Source organism: Panicum virgatum, chromosome 8K, assembly GCF_016808335.1.
Source record: "Panicum virgatum strain AP13 chromosome 8K, P.virgatum_v5, whole genome shotgun sequence".
Classification (NCBI taxonomy): Eukaryota; Viridiplantae; Streptophyta; class Magnoliopsida; order Poales; family Poaceae; genus Panicum; species Panicum virgatum.
This window is the reverse complement of record NC_053143.1, coordinates 41,060,333-41,076,912: the sequence shown is the minus strand read 5'-3', so window position 1 is coordinate 41,076,912 and position 16,580 is coordinate 41,060,333. Positions and strand designations below refer to the sequence as shown.

Here is a 16,580-nt window from a genome sequence, read left to right as displayed (position 1 = left end):
GCCGCAGCGTGCCGCTGCTTGCTACTGCTGCTGCCGCCGCCGCGTGCCGCTGCATTGCTGCTGCTGCTTCCGCCATCGCGCGCTGCCGCGCTCGCGTACCCCACTGCCGGAGAAGAAACACCTAGCTCGCGGAGAAAAATATTCAACATTCATTTTTATTTTAGTATATTCAACATTTAGATTTTCAATTTCAACATTTTATTTTTATAGTTTCAACATTTTAAAAGCTAAATGTTGAACACATTTAATAAACTGTTGAGTTAATTTTATCAAAATATTAAATTTATTTACAGTAGTAAATTGGATTAAAATAGACTTTAAAGATGAATACCTTATTTATCTTCCAAACAGGAGCCCCCACCCCCACCCCCAGCGCCGCCGGCTCGCTTCGCACCACCACCTCCCAGGGTCGGTAACCGGTCCGGTTTGACCAAACCGGTCCGGACCGGTTCCGGTTTGGTCCAGTATGAAACCGGTCCAAATTCAAAATTTAAATTTGAATTAAAAAAATGAAAAATTCCTAAAAATACTTCAAGGTGCGACAAATCTAATGGTGTCAAATTTTCTCCAAAATTCGTTCATTTAGTATAGTTTGCGGGGATTTGAAGTTAAATAAAAAAATGTGCATACAAAAGTATACAAATACAATGTAAAAGTAGTACAAAAGAGGGTTGGAGGGTTCATTTAGACTAAAATATGTTATACAAACATTTCTTTAGTATACTTTGCGGGCATTTGAATTTAAACAAAAAAATTTGAATTTGACCAGTTATCAATCAAACCGGCCGGTAAACCGGTCTAACCGGCTGGTATATTGGTCTAACCAGCCGGTATATCGGTCTAACCGGCCGGTATACAGGTACGAACCGGTTGAACTGCGTCATTTGAATTCAAATTTGAATTTGACCGGCGAGGCCGGCTGTTACCTCTAACGGGTCGGATATTTTAACCCTGCCATCTCCTCCCCTACGACCGGGCTAGGGTTTCGCTCCAGGGCGACGCCATTGTGCGCTGCTCCAGAGCTCGCTCCCCACACGCATGTCCGCCGCCACCTCGCGGATCGACCTCTCCGGCGATCCTCCTCCTCCCTGCTCGCCCTCCTCGTTGCTCACCGCGGCCTCGCCGGCGCCGCAGGAACGAATCCCCCTTCGCCTGCTCCCCCCGCTCGCTGCGGCCTCGCAGGCGCCGCAGGTACGAATCCCCCTTCGCCCGCCCCCAAAACCTCCCCGCTCGCCCTCCTCATCGCTCGCCGCGGCCTCGTTGGCGCCACAGGTACGAACCCCCTTCGCCCGCTCCCAGATCCGCGAGTCTCACTGGCATGGCCTTGGCCACGCTCGTGCTCGCGCCGGGGCGATGCCAGGGCCTCGGCTGGCCGCCTTGCTGCGGCAGCTGTGCCCCTACCTGCCGTGGGCGCCACAGCTCCTACCCGCTGGTCTCCCCTCCCCGCCAGGCGCTTCCATCCCCTCCCGGCCGGGCACTCCCCTCCCCACCTGCCCCGGTGTCTGCTTCCGCCTGCCACCGGCCAGGCCAAAGGTCAGTCCTCCCTGCTCCTCTCCTCTCCTCTGCTCCCTCCCTCTGCTCCTCTCCTCTGCTCCTCTCCTCTGTTTAACTCTTGGATGACATCATTTTTCTTTTCTTTTTTATGCTTTGAATTTATCACCTCTGTGCAGATTCTCGAACAAGAAGGAGGACAGAAAATGGCATATCAAAGCAACAAGTGAGCAAGCACAATTGGTTAGGCAGATTTCCATTCTGTATTTCTCTTTTACCATATTAATTTCTGCTTTTCTTTTGCTGTGAAAAGCTATGAGTAGAAGCTATACTATTTCTTACAGTGCATTCATTCAATGTGTGCGCTCCCTCTTTGCAACTTTTTTTAGTGATCAGAAGCCTCGTAGCGCATTACATTGCTTATTTAATGCCACTATTTCTGCTATCTATGATGCTGATCTGGAATTGAGATCATGGCTATGTCAAGATAATTATCTTTTCTTGTGTCATATTGAAGCTTTAGAGAAACAGGTTTCACATCTGATTTCAACTTGTCCCCACTTTTTGCGATCTCTGCTCTGTAGCATTGGTGTATTACAAGTGTATTGCAATTGCATTATGCTTTATTATCCTTAACTGATACTTCTGAATTCTGATGCATTCTGATTGATTTTGTAGCCTTGTAGGTGCCAAAGAAGTTCCTAGTGGCAAACAGCATGAAGGACCCTTTGAGGTAGAAATTGTGCTATACCAATGCATCGATTGGACTTCAGTTTTCGATTGTAGTATGGTGTACATATGTAATGAGTTTTAGCAAATTTTCTCTTAAGTGCTTTTTGTTTGCTAGTACAACAGAGAAAACCTTACGAATGATTGGAGTAACTATGTGGCTATTTGACTTCAATTTTTTATGTGGGACTGAAGTACTGTAAGCACAGCTATATTTTGATGAAGTGATAGGAGTTAGCAGAGGTTTTCTTTGTATAAGTAAAAGGCACAACTGTACCAGCAGTATGTGTTTCGGTGCTTGTAATATTATTCATAACATGCTTATGATGGGTAGATCCCTGGTTATACACAGCACATGTCAATGCTCACTGTATTTTATGGATACATGCTAATATAATCTACTGATATGTGATGAAAAAACACTTGTCAGATAAGTCAGTATATGCAAGTTGCCTGTATCAGTCCAAGCAGCAGCCAAGTCGACAGTTGTTTCTATCACCATCTTGTACTTTAAAAAGTTAGAAGTATCTATCCAGTTTGTGTGTCAAATCGGGTTCACAAATTTTCTGTGGACATGTTTCTGAGAAGATAAGAAATTTACTTGTGACATCTGTATAAGCTTCATGATGCAGACAAACATAAATGCATTTTTCTATGCTAGTTACGACATACAGAAAATAAAGTTTGTTTCCCTTTCTTGAACCATGCTATTGCTGATGGAGTCAATCTTTTGAAACTAACTGTTTTATACATGGCTTTCCAGCTAACCTCTTGAAATTCTTGCAAACTTCAGCAAGGGTAAGCACTTCTAAACTTTTTGCATCTCACTTGATCTGATAGAATCTGAAGGTAGGTGAATGACTAGTTCTCCCAGCCATGCAACAATGAGCTAGGGAGCGTTAAAATTTAGCACCAAGCTATTTCTCAGTTCAGTTCTGTTCATTTCCTGGTTTATTTTGATGGGCAATCCATGTAAGACATGGCAATCAAAGTAGTGCAATGTTTCTTAACGAAACATGAAATCAGACCTTTTCTTTCTTGAGCAGTTTGTGGCAATTACAGGCACCAATATGCCGAAGAATGACATGAGAAATGCAATGGGCATCAGAAAGATGAAGTATGCACCTATCTTGCAATCATTCAACAGTTTATTTTATAAAGTTATCATTTGTCCATCCAGTGTTTTCTTTCCATGTTACTTTGTTTGTGCATTATGCCCTACATACTTAGCACATGTCTTTGCTCTGTAGAATTAACTGAGTTGTCCATCCGCTTCTAATTTTGAAGACATCTAGACTCGAATTAGGACTCTTCTCTACTTATGTGTTTTAACTCAACAGGACCTAAGGTTCAGATCAAGGGACAAGCAGGGAGGAAGCACAACTACAGCTGGACATCAATGCCAAGTTTTGAGAAGGAAAGGTGAGCAAACTAACTGCAGCTGGAATTTTTGTTACCCAAAGCAAATTCATGGCATGACTGTTCAGCACACTTGCCTTATTTTCATGCTATTATATTGATTGATTACTGTAACTATTCTGAGATCTGGTTATAATTTGCATGTTAATCATTTTCCTGCTGACATCTTATGCTTGTTAGCTATACAAGTCAGTGTTTTTAAGGCATCCTTAAGGCGTCGCCGAGGCGACATGGCGGTGGTGGCTCGCCTCGCCTAAGGTGTCGCCTTAGTCTGCCTTATCCCGCCTTAGCCCGCCTAGGCGTCGCCTAGGCGATAAGGCGGTGGTGGCTCACCTCGCCTTGCCTTAACGCTTTAAAAACCATGATACAAGTTATATTATTATGATGACAACATCATTATCTTAGATCCATGATTTTGTATGTGTGATCTGTTGATAAATTATTTACTTGAAAGGTGTATCTTCACTTGTCTCACTATATTATCAGATTTCGGAAACTCCATGCAATAAAATGTTTATCGTTCTGTGTCAACTGAACCTGCTAGGACCCTGGCAGGTTTAGCTTGCATTTTACTTATTAGAACCTGCCATTACATGATAGAGACCAGTAGATAGCTTTAACAATAAAAGGTGGTTTCAGCTTCTAATGGGTGTCTCACTTTCCCCATAAAAATTACGCAGATCTTAGAAGTGCCTACCGACCCCATCAGCAAAAGTGTATTGTTCAGCATTCGAGAAGAGCTTGCCGCCATCTTAGTGTCCCAAGTATATGACAGGACGGAAAAGTTTCAATTAATGTGCTAATCCAGTTTTCTCATACAAACGAGTTGCACTGAGTATTGAACCTGCAACTACATATATACGTGCATGTGAACATGTAACTTTATCTGCTTGTGAACCTATATTGTTGTGAACTGTGGTTATCCAATTGTATATGTAGCAGCTGACCATATTTTTTTTATTTTATAAATTCACATTGGTGACGGGCAAAACTGTAGCACGTCACCAATAAGAAAGTTATTGGTGACGCGCAAAACCAACTGACGTCACTTTTACCTCTCCATTCTCTATTGATAGTCCTACTTCACCTTGACACAATGACCAAGGTAAAGCAATCTTGCGTATCATCTAATTAATGTAAAACAAGACTTATTGCTAGTCCTCTAATGACTAGTCCTCTAATGACTTTGTTAGAAACTCTTTGTTACTGGTGCTATTTATTGTCACGGTCTTTATCAAGAGCAAATAAGACTATTATTTGTGAATATTTTAATTTTGAAAATGGGACTAAAAAAAGAACGGAGGGAGTATATGTTATTGGTGACGCGCAAAACCTACCATCACCTTTGTGTGTTATTAGTGACGCGTGAATTCTATAGCCGTCACCATTGTGAGTTATTAGTGATGTGTGTTTGCGCCACTCCACATTAGTGATGAAAATGCAGTGACGCTCAATTTAGCCGTCACTAATGTTAGTCTACAGCCATCATTGATATGGGTTTCCGATGTAGTGTTGTTTGCCACAGCTCTGCACCATTGCCGCGTGCTTGCTCGCGCTACGGCCTTGCCACGCGCTCACAATGCGTTGCCCCCTGCGCCACGGCCCCGCGTCGTGCTGCCCCTATGCGCAACGGTGCCGTGCGCTCGCCGTTGCCATCGTGGCCCCATCACGCTCTCGTGCCGAGCGGAGCTAGAGGCGAGGGAGCGGGAGAGGCGGGAGCCACAGAGAGAGCTGGGGAGAAGATAAGGGAGTGGAGTGAATAGATAAGAAACAGAGAGAGGGCTGGTGGGCTCGGTGATTCTGGAGCACTTGATTGAGCCAATCGTTTCGCAACTTTGCTCGTCATGCGGATTCCTACCACCAGACATGTTTCAGGTCCATTTGTATTGTAGGGTCGGGTGAGAGGGTCATCCACCCCTACAAATTCTATTTTTAGGGGCGGATGATAGCCCCCACTCACCTCTGAAAATAATTTTTTTATTTTAAAATTTTGTTTAAATAAAAATATATAGCAAAATACATAAAAAAGTGAAATTTTACTGAAAGCCTATTGTCATATGTAGAACTATAAAAAAAATATCAAAACTATATTTCAACGTATATAATGGTTAAGAGTATGAAACCATAAGGTATAGCTCACTCACTCTACTCTCTCATACAACTCAAGACTAACTTTATGGTTTCCACACTCATAATCACTTTATACTCTAAAATATGCTTTTAATATTTTTTTAGTTCTATAGATCACAATAGGTTTATGCTAAAAATTTCACTTTTTTTGGTGTGTTTTGCTATTTTTTAATTAAAAAAATTTCTAGAATAAATTTGAAAATCACTTGTAGGGGCCCCTAAAAATGGACCCATTTGTAGGGGCAAGTGAGGGGGTGACTCACCCCTAAAAAATATATTTTTAGGGGTACTGTAACCCAGCTCCATTTGTAGCAACGTGTTAAATTTTGATCCGCTCCTAAATAAATTCGGGGCGTTTCTATAAATCGTTTTTGTAGTAGTGTGAACCAGTATAATCTGATCTCAGTCTAGTCCTTGTGTTAGTTAAGAGGGTTCAATGGAGATGATCAAGAAGTGATAGTATGGAAGAATTTGATGTTAGCTCCATTCTCTTTGGAATCAAAATAGGCATGTTGATGCTGAGATATACATACCAAGATACATTCATTATACTCCATTAGTTATGCTAATTGTTGCAGCAGCAAAGCAGAAGGTAAATTACCATGTTGGAACAACAAATCTGTCCAGCTTTGTGCAAATAAATTAGAATACCAGTGTTCAGGACTAATAAGGACTCTCAGAGCTAAAAACATAAGGATGCAGTATTTCCTTTAAAAAAAAGGATGCAGTAATTTCGGCAGCAGAAACTTAGGAAAACAGAAAGTCAAGGAGTTGTATAAGGTTCTACAACCTGTGAAATACTATTCTTGTAAACTGGCAAAAAACATACGTGAAGAACCAATAAATAATTCAGATTGAATATACTTGTGGGGGTGCATCTTATTTCTGTAGCAGTACATCAAGACAGCATATTTAAGTATTTGGAGGAACAAGCCGTAAGGCATTCTAAAACTGCTAGACTCACAGTCTCACACATCAGTGCTCTATGAGTGAGAAAATTCTCTCCACTAATAGTTTTAGTTTTTCCTCAACTCTAAAGCAAAAGCTTTGTACTATTCAACAGTTATAATAAAAAAGGTATCAAAGAATCCAAATGATTAACAAAAACAACAGGCAGAGGATTAAGAAAAATATGAATCAAACTTGTGATATTTTGTGGGACTATATGGTGATTTTGCACATAGGATCACATCTGGGATGTTAACGCTTGATAACTTGGAAGCGTGTATAGATTTAGTGAGAATCCGAAGGTTCCAAGAATGTACCAATCCGAACAATAGCCCTGCACAGTAGGTAAAAATTAAACACACAAGTTAATTATTTGGAAGGAAACCATAACTGTAACCATATTATAGACAGAAGAAGAATGACTGAAGTTTATAGGGTTATGGAAAGCAAGGGAAATTGGTGGGTAGGAAGTTGTGGCACGCTGACCTTGGTTTAGTCAGATTCTGACTATAGGAATGGTTCCTATCAACTTGCGGCACTGCCTTCTTAGCTCCTCGCTGTTTCTATCACTGACATCCAATTCTCGCAGTAAACTTGGAAGGTCGCCCACCTTTGGCAGTGACCCGATGGCTGGGCAGTTTACGATCACTAGTTTTTGTAGTGAACTTGGGAGGCACTCCTTGGGCATCGACCGGATGGCTGGACAGGAGTCAATCTCCAACTCTTGCAGTGAACCTGGGAGGCCATCCTTCGGCAGCGATCGGATGGCTGCGCAGTGGAAGATGACTAATCTCTTGAGGTTGGGAAGTCTGTGCAGCCCTGCAGGGAGGCACTGCAACAAGCTGCAGTGCCAAAATCGGGTCCTCTCGAGGGAGGTGAGGAGCTGAAGGGCCTCCTCTTGCTCCTTTGTGAGTCGCTCCACCTCTCTGTCCCCCCAAAAGTCCAATTCAGTGAGCGAGGAAGAGGTAAAGCTACAGATGGGCGCAGCAAGGAGACCCGCGACGTCATCCGTGTGAAGCTTCTTCAGTTTGGAGGAAGAGGATGAGAGCTCTTGTTCATGAGGCGGTGAGGGCTTGAAATCAGCGAACAAATTGGGGGTTCCACGGATGGTTAATTTGGTGAGACCACCTTGGATGAGGAGAGTGTGCAGTCCCTCGACTCTTAAATCCCCACATCCCCGTATTGCTAAATCTTCGAGAGAGGTGAGGTTTGAGAGAGGCAGCAGCGTCGCCATGCCCACCGCGCCGTAAAGAGAGAGGCGTTTTAGGGAGGCTGGGAAGGGGAGACAAGCAGTAGAGGATGATGACGAATAGGCAGAGAGGAACCTTGGGCAATCCCCTATCTTTAACGATTGGAGGGAGCGCAGACCTTGGAGCCCTTGTCCACCCCCAGTTGGTAATGTTTCTCTACTGTAGTGGATTGGATTGGAGCGGAGGCTTGGGCAGTGGCGGATCTCCAACGATTGCAGTTGTGGGGGCAAGAGCAGCAGCCCTTCGTCCTCTCCTTTTGTGCTGCCATCTTGCTGCTGATGCTGCTCGGTTTGCGCGCTGTCCGCTTTGGTCGCTAAAGATGGTGGTGCAGGTGTTGCAGTGGCCTGTTTCTCCACTACACCCAGCCCTGTTATCTTCGCACAGGATCCCACTCTCAGATCGGAGAGCTTGCGGAAATAAGCGAGTAGCTGTGTCAATTCCTTCGCGCTAGCATCCGAACTGCCGATGATTATGCATTCAACTGGAAACTGATATTTGGCATGGCGCTCACCTTCAACCAACGGAAATACAATAGTGCTTGAATTTTGTAGACTGAGGATCTTTAGGGATGGTAGTGTTTGGAGGTGATGTAGAGGGAGAGGAGGGCATCTGTTCATCTCCAACCTTTTCAGCTCAGTTAGATTATCAAAGGCCAATAGGTCCCAAGACCAAGACGTGCTATCAAGATCATCCTTCCCATCAATTTCCAAGCTATATCCAAAATGGTAATTTTCTTTACAAATCAGTCTCCAAAAGCCCAAACCAACTCCTTGTATCCTAGTGTAGCACATAGCGCTAGTCCAAGGAACAGGAGCAAAGGACAACAGTTTGGGGCAGTCTTCAATTACGAGCATTTTTAGTTTAGGAAACCAATTCACCTTCACGTCTTCCTGTCGTCGCTGGCAGCAAGCAGAATGGGAAAATGATAATGCCGTGAGTTCGGAGCAATGTGTCATGACGAGAACTTCCAGGTGGGGAAACGAATGACAAGGGCTACTTTCGACCCATTTTTTCAATCTTGGTACCTTATTAAATTCTAGCCTTTTCAAATTTTGAAAGCTATTATGTGGTATGCAACCCAAATGCTCCTCACCGTGCTCATTAACCAGCCACAGTCCTCCAAGAGGTGGAACATTTTCCCAAGATACATCATCCAGATGAAGAGATTCCAAATTTTTTACAAAGAGGTCCTCATCACCTAGCCATGACGGGTAAGTAGCACCACCATGCCCTCTAATGGATAGCTTCAGAAGATTGCTATTTGGCTTAAGGTTTTCAAGAACCTGATCATCTTGTGCTGAGTCCTTGGTAGATCGATCGGTATCCCAACACAGTTCTAACTCATGTAAATGGCCTTTTTGCGTCAACTTTGCTTCAGCTGCTTCTTCCTTTACTTCAACCTTTTCAAGATTATCAATGAGCAAAGACCCACAAAGCTCTTCCAAATCTCCTATCTGCCTCAATTCAAAACCTTGGGTTTCATTTTTGACGACAAATCTTCTCAACTCTTGTAACCATTTTAACTTCCCCACCTCAAAAATGCTTGAGTGCATTTCATTATTTCGAACAAGCAAATAACGCAGCTTCGTGAGATTGGTTATATCTCTTGGCAAAAAATTTTGAACGTTGCAGCTTTGTAGATCTAGGACCTTCAAATGATAAAGTAACGAAATATTACTGGGCAGTTCAATTTTATAAAAATAGCCAATCTCAATCCGAAGATAGCGAAGATGAATGAGCTTCCAAAAGTTGGGCAACAAATCTTCCATGTTGTAGGATGCTCCGGATAGAAAAAGAACACGAATGAATTTTGCTTCCTTGAACAAACTGGCAAAAGTCTTCACAAAACTACCGTGGCATCTCCCAAATAACATCAGTGTGTGTAGGTTCTCAACCTTCAATCTTCTGTGTAATGTACTAAGATCTCTCCTACATGAATCAAAAGTTAGTTTGTCCTTGACACTATTGTCATCTATATTGATAGACAAGTGCCGTACAAACTGGGGAACTTGTATGGAGCCCACATTATAGCTGTATATACTTAAGAATTCACGTGACGAGACCTTTAGTGCTAATTCATGTAGCAGATCATGTATAACGTAATAAGTCTGCCCATCGTTTTCTTCTTCATTTTTTAGAAATCCATGATCAACTAGTTCTTCCAAATGGCTCAGTCCTATATCTTCAATCCTTTTATTTTCACCACATAAATGCAAAACATCTAGTCCTATCCACAGGTGAATCAGCTCTTCTCTTCCAAATTTGTAGTCTTGAGGAAACAAGGCACAATAGGAAAAACACGGCTGGAGATAAAAAGGTAGATAATCGTAGCTAAGCTTCAGTGCAGGCATAATGTCATTCTTGTCCTTTTGTTCCTTCCATTCTTGACTTTCTAGAACTCTCTTCCAATGATAAAAATCAAGATGTTTCCTCAATAATGTGCACACAGTTTTTGCTGCAAGAGGTGAACCCTTTAGTTTCTCCATTATCTTATCTCCAGTTTCAACTAGCTCTGGGTGGTCCATTCTAGATTGCTCATCATCAAAGACAAATGCTAGGAAGAGCTCCTTAAACTCTTCATAGGCTAAGCCTCCCAGTTCTATTGAGTCGTTGGTTTTTGTAACTGTTTCTGCTACTGCTGGACGTCGAGTGGTGACTATGATTATGTTACCCTTTTTTTGTGAACTTTTGAGTGGGAGCAATAGCCTTTTCCATTCATCCTTATTGCTACATTCCCACATATCGTCCAACACAAGAAAAAACCTTTTAGATTTTAATCTTTGCTCAATCAGCTCTGCTGCAGTGCCTCTGTTTTCATTGTCAACTTTAGAGATCTGTTTTTCGATCCCTTCTAGTAGCTGATCCACATTGAATTTGAGAGAGACACATATCCAAACCTTGGCGTCAAAATGTCCTAGCAATTCTTGGCTGTGGTAAATATGTTGTGCAAGAGCTGTTTTTCCCATACCCCCTGGGCCAACAATTGGAAGGACAGTGAGGTCCTGACCACTATATTTACCCTGGGTGATATCATGTATGATGCTCTTAATGACTGGACCCCGTCCATACAGTTTTGGCTCTATACTTTTAGAGGTTGTGGCAAGACGACTTTGGGTATGGTCCAGGACAGTCCTCTGGTTAGAACGTAATGCTCCAAGAACCATGCATATCCTTTGACACATAGGTTGTAGCTTTTCTAAAATATCCCCAATTCTCTTAGACACTTCCACCCTATTAAACTCCAACTTTGTTGTTTCTTTCGCATGCTCGTTGCAGCCACCACCACTATTATCGTCATCATCACTGTGAACCGGTGGCAGAGATGAGCAAGGGAGGCATTTACTGACAGCATGGATGGTGTTGCTTGGGCCTGAAGCGAGCTTCCTCATGCACCCATTGACCTCTCCTTCATCAGCAAGCTGATTGGTATGTGCCGGCGAGGAGATGGAGCCATGTGCCTTGCGCCTACGCCGGCTGGCACCAGGAGCGGCGGCGGCAGACGAGCAGCATGCGGGCGGCCAGATCAGTTTGCCAACAGCCTTGGCAGAGTGGGTAGTGTTGAAGACGAGGTTGTAGGCGCAGCCTTTTGGGTGCTTGTCGACGGCGTCGAAGGTGCCATCGAGTTCGTCCTGGATGCGGAAGTAATCCAGTTCATCCAGCACGTCCTCGGCGTCGTACGCGAGATCGTGCAGGTTCTGCAGCAGCTCTTCCAGCGCCGCGTTGTGTATTTCCATGTCGAGGTTTCCCTCAAGCACGGCCTTCACGCATAGCAGCTCCATCTTAAGGGCCATGACGTTGGGGCCCAGGTTCTTGCAGGCCGCCCACGCCTCCAGCACGGGGTCCATGACGGGGGACAGCGCCTTGAGCACCAATGAAAACGCTGCGCCGATCAAGGCGGACGCCATCCTCATCTCACCGGCGCCAATGTGATTGCTCGTGTCACCACCGCAAAGATCTTTGAGTTTGCTGCGCCCGCTTGCAGCAGAGAGGGGAAATTAAACCATTAGCAAATGCTATGAGCAGCAGCCATACTGCTGTCGCGACCAGAGGAGGAAGCCATTCGTAAGATTTTACTCACCCAAGAAAACGAGCAGAATTTGATCGCCGTGGAAGCTGCTATGTGAACCCTACACGAAAGAACCCAGCATGTTGCTGCAAACGCCTAGCTAGCAACACGGAAACTGCCGACTGCGGGGAAAGAGACGACGGCCCAGCCGTCAAGAACTCGAGATCTGGTGGATGATAGAGGGTCAGTGCCGGAGCTGCAGGCTACCAATGCAATTTCCTTCTCATAGAGTCATCTGCCTTTGGCTAACCAAATTATAACTCACCATGAAACGGAGAGAATCAATCAACTCTAGGTTAGTTAAGAATAAAGCTGGAGACCTTTTTAGCACATACAGGCTTATATTATGGAAGCGGCCGCCGGACCATCACCAATGGAATCCCTCGTTATACTCCATAGGAGGACAGCGTTTGGTGGCGCCAATTTTAAAACACGACCGGCTCTCAAGTCTCAAGTCAAGCAACTACAAGTCTACCGTGGCCGGTGAGCCGCTCCATTAGTTTACCAGTAGCCAGTGGCCAGCACGGTATCTCGTCCCGATGCTGCAACTTGCAGGTAAAGCTGATGAGCAGCGTCCGGCAGCACCAAATGAAATGCCGCCGGAGCTTTCAAGTGGCTGGAGGTTGCATAATTTACAGGTAGCGTGCGCCTTTGGGCGGTTCAAAGGCGAAAAAAGAAGGCAGTGTTTTTGGTGGTGAAAGTGATTGGGTGCTCTAGTCTAAGATGGGGAAGAGGTGAATTAGACACTCTAAAAATCTAAATCTATGGCTTCAACTAGTTTGCACATAAATTTAAACTAATTCAAGCTGTCTAGATGTGCAACTACGGTTCGTCCAGTGTGAAACCATCATCCCAAAAAAGTTTTGCAACCTATAGCCAATCCTAGCAATATGCTACACTAAGAAAGTAAAGGTACAAGTTATAATTATAAATGTGAAAGCTTAAAGGAGGAATGAGTGGAAGCAAACTCTTGACATGAAGATTTATCCCGTGGTTCGGATTGCCACAAAGTCACCCCTACATCCACGTTGTTGAAGCACTCACAAAGAGTATTACTTCCGGCAATCAAGTCTCTTCCGTGAACACAATCACGGTCACCTTGATCCCGCTTTCCACTAAGGAGTTTCACCACGAAGGACGGGGGTCTCCACGTCCCCCGCACAATGTTGTCGACGCCGCTCCACACCAAGCCGGAGGGTCGAAGACGTGCCGGGGAGCCACCAAGACTCCAAGGAGGCTGGCGCATCGAGATACAAGCTTTGGTTCACTCTAGAACCACACACAAGGTAGCACACCTTGCTCTCACACTCTCTCAAGAGCTAATCGTAGAACTAACACTCACAAAGCTTGTGCTAAGCCTAAAGGTTTGATCAATTTGCACTTGGATGGCTTGGAGATGTTCTTCAAAGTGTATGGGGTGTCTCTGGTCTCTAGCAAGCTTCAAATGGCCGGGAGAACCCATATATATAGCCCTCAAACTTGAAGTAGCTGTTTGGAACCGTTGGGCATTTTTCTGCATAGGCATCGGTTTATCCGATGCTAGAGTGTTGGTTCAACCGGTCACTCACAGGCTAATTCTAGCCGTTGGCTTCTCTGACACAACCAGAACAACTTCTGGGATCATCGGTTAAACTGATGCTTGGGTGTGGGTTAAACCGGTGATACTTGATCTGCCTGTAGCCGTTTCATTTGAACCTTTTTAGCTGACGTCATTTCATCGACGCTTGCTCCGATGGGTCATCGGTTAAACCGGTGCTGAAGTCTTGGCTGCTGCGCACTTGACATCGTCTCTGGGCAATAGTATGTTGATTGCACCGATGTCTGTCTTTGTTCCGTCGGTTAAACCGGTGCCTAAGGGCTGTCTTGACTTGAGCCCATCACACACCAAAACTTGCACTGATGCTAGGGCATCGATGTATCCGGGGACCATCAGATGAGCCGATGGTTGGGCTTCGGTTTAACCGGTGCAGCTAACTCTGCATTCATTCGTCCAATTCGTCACGGCGAACATTTGGATTATTACTATACTTTAGTATCTTGACGACGGATTGGACTTGTCATCTTGACGGTGGATTGGACTTGGCGTCTCGACGGTAGATTGGACATGATGTCTCGACGGTGAATTGGGTTATATCCATGGGACCGAAAAATCCTACAAATGTGATCTCGCAAACTTGTTAGTCCCACTGATTATGTTGTCACTCAATCACCAAAATCACAAACAATGGTCTAAATAGGGCCATGTTCCTTACAGGCGGGGGATATCGCCCTCTGGCGCAGCTTCTTAGAGGTTCGTCTCAAGACCCCTTGGCGATCGGAGACAGAAGAAATTCAAGTTAGGTGTCTAAGTTGTTGTGGCCGTTTTGGGCGTGTGTTCTTTTTGCGGAACCTATTTTGTTCCGGTTCCTGAACTTAGTTTGCTCAGTGTTAGTGCGATACTAATTTAGCTATCTGGTGGAGTTCTTAAGTTCTGTAGGCGCTGTTCACTCCTCTAGATCTAGCTTCTTTTTTTTTTTGCTGAGGACCAATGGTGGTCACCCTTGGATAATGAGTGATTGACAATGTTGTTTGAATTTATTGTATCTCTTGGCTCGTGATGTGTTGGCGTAGGATGCGATGTGGTGGTCGATGGCATGTGGTGAAGGTCAAACAAAAGGTTCATGCTGATGGACCAATGGGTGGCGAAGGGTGAACGCGAGTAGGTTTGGACTGAAGGACCCAAGGAGTCCGGGCGGAGTCATGAGCGGTCCACGTGGTGCACGAAGAAACAAGATGTGACACTTCAGGTGTCTACCTTTTAAATTAAAGTTTAATTTGTGAACTTTGAGTTTATCCTTTTTTGACAGTTAAAAATTTTTAGTGCAAAGTCAGGGGTATATTTGTAATTATAAAAAAATTACAAGTCCCTTTTTGCAAAAAGTTTTGGCCTAGAGAGTAATTTCAACTTTGCAAAGGGCTTTCTTGCAAATGTGCTTGTAATCATTACTTTGGCAGCTTTATGGTATTTTAGCCCAAAATTGTTGTGATTTTGCTACCAAAAAGTATTTTTTCTTTATTAATTAGAGTTCGTTTGAACTTTTCAAAATATTTTAAAATCCTTTAATCTAGTGCAAATTTGCACAAAAAAAAGTTGTAGATCTTGAAAAAACTGAACAACTTTCATTTTGGGTACTTTTTCATTTGAGCCCTAGAATAGTGGGAAATTTTAGATTACAGTGAAGCCCCTGAGGTTTTCACAATTTCCACATTAGTCCCTGGAACCCCTTCTTCCTCCTCCCACCTCGCCGAAGCTCTGCTCCACTGCCACCGTGGCTGTTTCCACCCGCCGGCTGCCCCGTGCCGCCCAACGCGTCGCCCGTTGGAACCCAAGCCCTGTCTCGCCGCCATTGCTGGCCCCACGCATGCGCTCCACGCCGCGCAGGCGCCTCCCCGCCTCGCCGCCCCTGTTTCCTTCTCCGGCGAGCGGCCCGCTGCTGGAATTGCTTCCCCGGGCCAACTCGACGCCCATGCGTCGCGCCTGGAGCGCCGCCGCCACCCGAACCACCCCTGCTGGCGTCCCTTAACTCCGTCTCGACGCCCCGAAGCTCCTCTCGATGCCACCTTGCCGGCCTGCCATTGGAAACCACCGCCACCATCGATTCTTGCCCACAGCTCCGACGAGCTCATCCCCTGAGCCCTCCCTCTCGCTTATCCCCTCTCCTTTGGGCTATAAATAGCCCCGGTCGGGCTTCTTCACCGGCGTACACCACCGCCGCAACCTTCCTCTTCTCCGGCGAACTCAGTTTATCGCCGATCCGCCGCCACAGCTGCTCCCCAGCCACCCCAACCTCCTTGTCAACTTTGCTATGACCTTGTGAAGCTAGACTGCCCCTCATCCTCGTCTTTCCCTTGCCGGAACACAGCTGTTGCTGTTTACCCCGCCGCCGCACCCTGTCCTACGCCGACGAGCCCTCTCCGGCCATCTTCTCCAGCTTCCAAGCACACCATTAGGTGTGCCATGGCCCACTGATCCTCCCTGGCCCCTTGGCCCTCGCCGCCGGCGACTCCTCTTGCCGGAATCCGACCGACCCTTCCCTGCCCCTTTCCCCAAACCGGCCAAGGACCCAATTGCAAAGGATTCAAAACTTTCCAGGGTCCTTTCTGCAAAAGAAACAAACTCCTTTTATTCTTTTTCAAGTGAACTTTGAAAAATGCTAGAAAAATTTAGAAAAATCAGTAAAATGTCAAACCAATTTTGTTGTGTTCCTTGTGATTTGCTCTACAGTTCGATGCTATGAGTTTGAGTTGTCTTCTTGTATAGCTAATTCTAAAAATAGGGTTATCTTATAGCTCTTTTTATTTATATCTTTTGTTCTAGAGCTATACTTTGAGTGAGCATTTAACCATATGCTCTTTAGAGTATGTCAAGCTCTATATAAATTCTTTTAGACCCATTAGTGAACTCCAGTTGTACTTTTAAAATTTCTTTTTGGTGTTTTGCTTATGTTCTTCAGGATCTCTTTTAAAAATCCTTTTTGATACTTGTTTTGTGAAATAAAAACTTCTTA

The 16,580-nt window shown here is 44.8% G+C and overlaps 2 protein-coding genes across 6 annotated transcripts; one reads left to right on the top strand and one right to left on the bottom strand.

Annotated features, from left to right (window-relative positions):
• Positions 1 to 955: 955 nt before the first annotated feature.
• LOC120644689 (translation initiation factor IF-2-like) lies at positions 956 to 4,614 on the top strand. Of its 5 annotated transcripts, XM_039921369.1 has the most exons (8): positions 957 to 1,191; positions 1,273 to 1,319; positions 1,370 to 1,533; positions 1,671 to 1,734; positions 2,170 to 2,224; positions 2,984 to 3,337; positions 3,561 to 3,642; positions 4,320 to 4,614. In XM_039921369.1, the coding sequence occupies exons 1-6, from the start codon at positions 1,039 to 1,041 to the stop codon at positions 2,993 to 2,995; spliced, it is 495 nt and encodes a 164-aa protein (XP_039777303.1). In that variant the 5' UTR covers positions 957 to 1,038; the 3' UTR covers positions 2,996 to 3,337; positions 3,561 to 3,642; positions 4,320 to 4,614. The 5 variants fall into 5 exon arrangements, 2 of the variants coding, with proteins under 2 accessions (XP_039777302.1, XP_039777303.1); XM_039921368.1 differs by having other exon boundaries at positions 956 to 1,533; positions 1,671 to 1,717; XR_005663919.1 differs by having other exon boundaries at positions 964 to 1,191; positions 1,273 to 1,533; positions 1,671 to 1,717; positions 2,170 to 3,337.
• A 1,996-nt stretch (positions 4,615 to 6,610) lies between these two features.
• LOC120645735 lies at positions 6,611 to 11,872 on the bottom strand. The gene is made up of 3 exons (XM_039922487.1): positions 11,315 to 11,872; positions 7,204 to 8,341; positions 6,611 to 7,051 (listed from the first exon to the last, which is right to left on the bottom strand). Exons 1-2 carry the CDS (start codon positions 11,870 to 11,872, stop codon positions 7,214 to 7,216), a joined length of 1,686 nt encoding a protein of 561 aa, XP_039778421.1. The 3' UTR covers positions 6,611 to 7,051; positions 7,204 to 7,213.
• Positions 11,873 to 16,580: the final 4,708 nt, after the last annotated feature.

Bases quoted from the DNA above. Each gene is read 5' to 3' on its own strand.
- LOC120644689 (XM_039921368.1), top strand. From the start codon at position 1,039: ATGTCCGCCGCCACCTCGCGGATCGACCTCTCCGGCGATCCTCCTCCT. The intron at 1,534-1,670 runs GTCAGTCCTCCC...ACCTCTGTGCAG, and splicing joins TGCCACCGGCCAGGCCAAAG to ATTCTCGAACAAGAAGGAGG. The intron at 1,718-2,169 runs GTGAGCAAGCAC...TTGATTTTGTAG, and splicing joins ATGGCATATCAAAGCAACAA to CCTTGTAGGTGCCAAAGAAG.
- LOC120645735 (XM_039922487.1), bottom strand. From the start codon at position 11,872: ATGGCGTCCGCCTTGATCGGCGCAGCGTTTTCATTGGTGCTCAAGGCG. The intron at 8,342-11,314 runs GTCAGTAAATGC...TCCTGTGCGAAG, and splicing joins CAAGCAACACCATCCATGCT to ATAACAGGGCTGGGTGTAGT.